Genomic DNA, 3287 nt, shown 5'->3' with positions numbered 1-3287 from the left:
TAAGATCAAAGATATTTTTTAGACTTTTCAATAGTTGATGAGTATTTTTGAAACAAAAATTTAACTATATCCAACAAATACCAACGGTAAAAGTATTTGTCGTATATTTTCAAAAGTTTAGGGACCTTTTTTGAAACTTTTAAAAGTTTTAGGGTACTTTTAAAAAACAAAGTTGAGGGCATTTTTTTGTAATTTAGCCATAAATTAATAAAATATATCTTAAATTACCAAAACACCCCTCCTGTCTCTATCTTCTTCCTCATCATTATAATTTAATTTTACATTACACTCTATATATAACCCCCCCACCATACGCCGTTCTGCACCATTGTCTTCACCTACTGAAAAACACACAGTATCCTAAAAGGAAGAAGAAATCATGGAGGGAAAGGACGAGGATGTCCGATTGGGAGCCAATAAGTTCACCGAGAGGCAGCCCATTGGGACGGCGGCGCAGAGCCAAGACGATGCCAAGGACTACAAAGAGCCACCACCGGCTCCTCTCTTCGAGCCAGAGGAGCTCACTTCATGGTCTTTTTACAGAGCAGGAATCGCCGAGTTTTTCGCTACTTTTCTCTTTCTTTACATCACCGTTTTGACTGTCATGGGTGTCGTCCGGTCCAAGGAAGCGGATGGTAATACCTGTAAGACAGTCGGGATTCAGGGGATCGCTTGGGCTTTCGGTGGTATGATTTTTGCTCTCGTTTACTGTACTGCTGGAATCTCCGGTGGCCACATTAACCCAGCGGTCACTTTTGGGTTGTTCCTGGCAAGGAAATTGTCGTTGACTAGGGCGATTTTCTACATGGTCATGCAATGCCTTGGTGCTATCTGCGGCGCGGGAGTGGTGAAGGGGTTCCAACCCAAGCCCTACGAAAGGCTCGGGGGTGGAGCTAACGTTGTGAGCGACGGTTACTCCAAAGGGGATGGCCTTGGCGCTGAGATCGTGGGTACTTTCATTCTTGTTTACACCGTCTTCTCCGCCACTGATGCTAAACGTAGCGCCAGAGACTCACACGTTCCGGTGAGTAAAAATTAAGAGTCTGTTTCTAATAAACTATATAGAGTTATAGATTGTTTATGAGAAGTAAAAAAAATGTTATGGAACAGATATTGGCGCCGCTACCGATTGGGTTTGCAGTGTTCTTAGTCCACTTGGCGACAATTCCGATCACCGGCACCGGCATCAACCCAGCTCGGAGTTTGGGAGCAGCCATCATCTTCAACAAGGACAAAGCGTGGGATGATCATGTGAGTTTGTTAATTAATTTGAATTTTCGAGGGAATTAAAAAGGAATGTGATCAAATAGTGATTAATTAATTATATACATTTACATATATACATATATATATTGTGTTTGGCAGTGGATATTCTGGGTTGGACCATTCATCGGAGCAGCATTGGCAGCTTTATACCATCAAGTTGTGATTAGAGCCATTCCCTTCAAGTCCAAGTGAATTACATCGAAGAATTTTCAATCCAATGTTTGAATTTTATGAATTTGTATGCATCTTTTTGTATGAAAATCAAGTGTTAATTTAATGGAGTGAAGTGTTGTTGATTTGTGTAAATTCTTCCAACGTTAATAAAATGGGGTTTTTCTTTTTGCTCTTTCATTATGGTCCAAATTAAACATGATCAATAGGAATATATACGATTGATTAATAATTTGAGGTTTAATAATTTTTTTGAGAGGCCTTTGTTGTCATCTTCATACAAGTGTAAATATTTGTTCACTGAAAATGATGTATGGGTTCACCAAATTGATATAACAAAATATGTTTGTTTGCTGATTAGAATGAGAAAATAAGGAATGAACATGTTTGGTTAATCACGAGAAAAAAATACTAAATTATTTTACGATTTTACTGGAAAAAAAATAGGTAGGTAAAAACTTAACCACAAATTAAATAGTAAATAGGTCTAAAAAATGTATTAATTATCATGTCTCATATTTATAATTTTGTTATACTAAAAATAGCACAAATTATATTAAAAAGAACTACTCAAATAACAAATCTATTTTCCACCTACACAAAGAGTATTAAGTAATACAACCAAAATGGTCTAAATTGAAGAAGGTTATATTTATTCACCCATTATTAGAGAAAGAAAAAATAAATAAATATATTAGTTTGGTGGTTATTTTCTGTTTATGTAATTTAAGAATTTTTAATTAAGTCCTACTTTTACAAATTATTCAATTTCCATCTTCAAATTATTTATTTTGATTCCTATATTTAATTTTGGGATTTTTTTAAAGAAAAAACAAAATATTTATTACAAAAAAAAAAAACACATTGGACTTAAAATATAAATATTTTAGCTGTCAGCTTGAGTTTGGTACGCATTGATTGAAGTGAGTAGATGGTAAGGCTTTGGTAAAGATATCAGTTGGTTGCTCAGTGGTGGAGACAGGTTGCAAAAGAAGTATGTTACTCAAGAGATGATGACGAATGAAGTGACAATCATTTTCGATGTGCTTTGTATGCTCATGGAAAACATCATTGTGGGCAATTTAGATGACACTACGATTATCACAATGAAGGAGAGTGGGACCCTGCTGGGGAACACCCATCATAAGGGGTCAAATGAACATTGGGATCTAACGGCGTTGAAGCTGTGTTAGAGTCAGTGATTCCTGAGCGTAATCAGAGGCATATTTAGCTTGGGACAATAAATACCCGTCCGAGCGTCGAGAGACTTCAAGGCCAAGAAAGTAGTTTAGAGATCCAAGGTCTTTCGTTTCAAAATGTTGACCAAGGTAATGTTGGAGATCGGATATGGTCTGTGGATCATTACCTGTGATAATCATGTCATCAACATAGAAAAGAAGAAGAACAATACCCTAGGGTGTGTGGCAAGTAAAGAGCACAGTGTCATGGGGACTAGAAGTAAACCAAGTTGAGTGATGGTAGAGCTAAATGTGGCAAACCAAGCTCGTGGAGCCTGTTTGGAGCCATATAGTGCGCGACGCAAGAGATACACCTTGTGAGGAGGAGAAGAAGTACCACGAGGTGGCTTCATATAGACTTCTTCAAAAAGAGTCCCATTAAGAAAAGCATTTTTGACATCCATCTGAAGAAGAGGCCACTACTTGGCAGCAACAACAACTAATAAACTGCAAACAGACGTCATCCGAGCCACAAGAGCAAATGTTTCTTCATAGTCAATACCATATTCTTGGGAATACCCTTTTGCTACAAGACGAGCCTTATAATGCTCAATAGTACCATCAGAGTGAGTCATAATTTTGTAGATCCACTTACATCCAATGGGTCTTTTA

The 3287-nt window shown here is 37.3% G+C and overlaps 1 protein-coding gene across 1 annotated transcript; it reads left to right on the top strand.

Annotated features, from left to right (window-relative positions):
- The first annotated feature begins 312 nt into the window (after positions 1–312).
- Positions 313–1617, top strand: LOC127151129 (aquaporin PIP1-2-like). The gene is made up of 3 exons (XM_051090522.1): positions 313–1024; positions 1111–1251; positions 1366–1617. The coding sequence occupies exons 1-3, from the start codon at positions 380–382 to the stop codon at positions 1456–1458; spliced, it is 879 nt and encodes a 292-aa protein (XP_050946479.1). The 5' UTR covers positions 313–379; the 3' UTR covers positions 1459–1617.
- Positions 1618–3287: the final 1670 nt, after the last annotated feature.

Source organism: Cucumis melo, chromosome 10, assembly GCF_025177605.1.
Source record: "Cucumis melo cultivar AY chromosome 10, USDA_Cmelo_AY_1.0, whole genome shotgun sequence".
NCBI lineage: Eukaryota > Viridiplantae > Streptophyta > Magnoliopsida > Cucurbitales > Cucurbitaceae > Cucumis > Cucumis melo.
This window is presented reverse-complemented; position numbering and strand designations above follow the sequence as displayed.

Coding starts and splice junctions, on each gene's coding strand:
- LOC127151129 (XM_051090522.1), top strand. CDS start 380: ATGGAGGGAAAGGACGAGGATGTCCGATTGGGAGCCAATAAGTTCACC. Junction 1,025..1,110: donor CCAGAGACTCACACGTTCCG/GTGAGTAAAAAT, acceptor GTTATGGAACAG/ATATTGGCGCCGCTACCGAT. Junction 1,252..1,365: donor ACAAAGCGTGGGATGATCAT/GTGAGTTTGTTA, acceptor TGTGTTTGGCAG/TGGATATTCTGGGTTGGACC.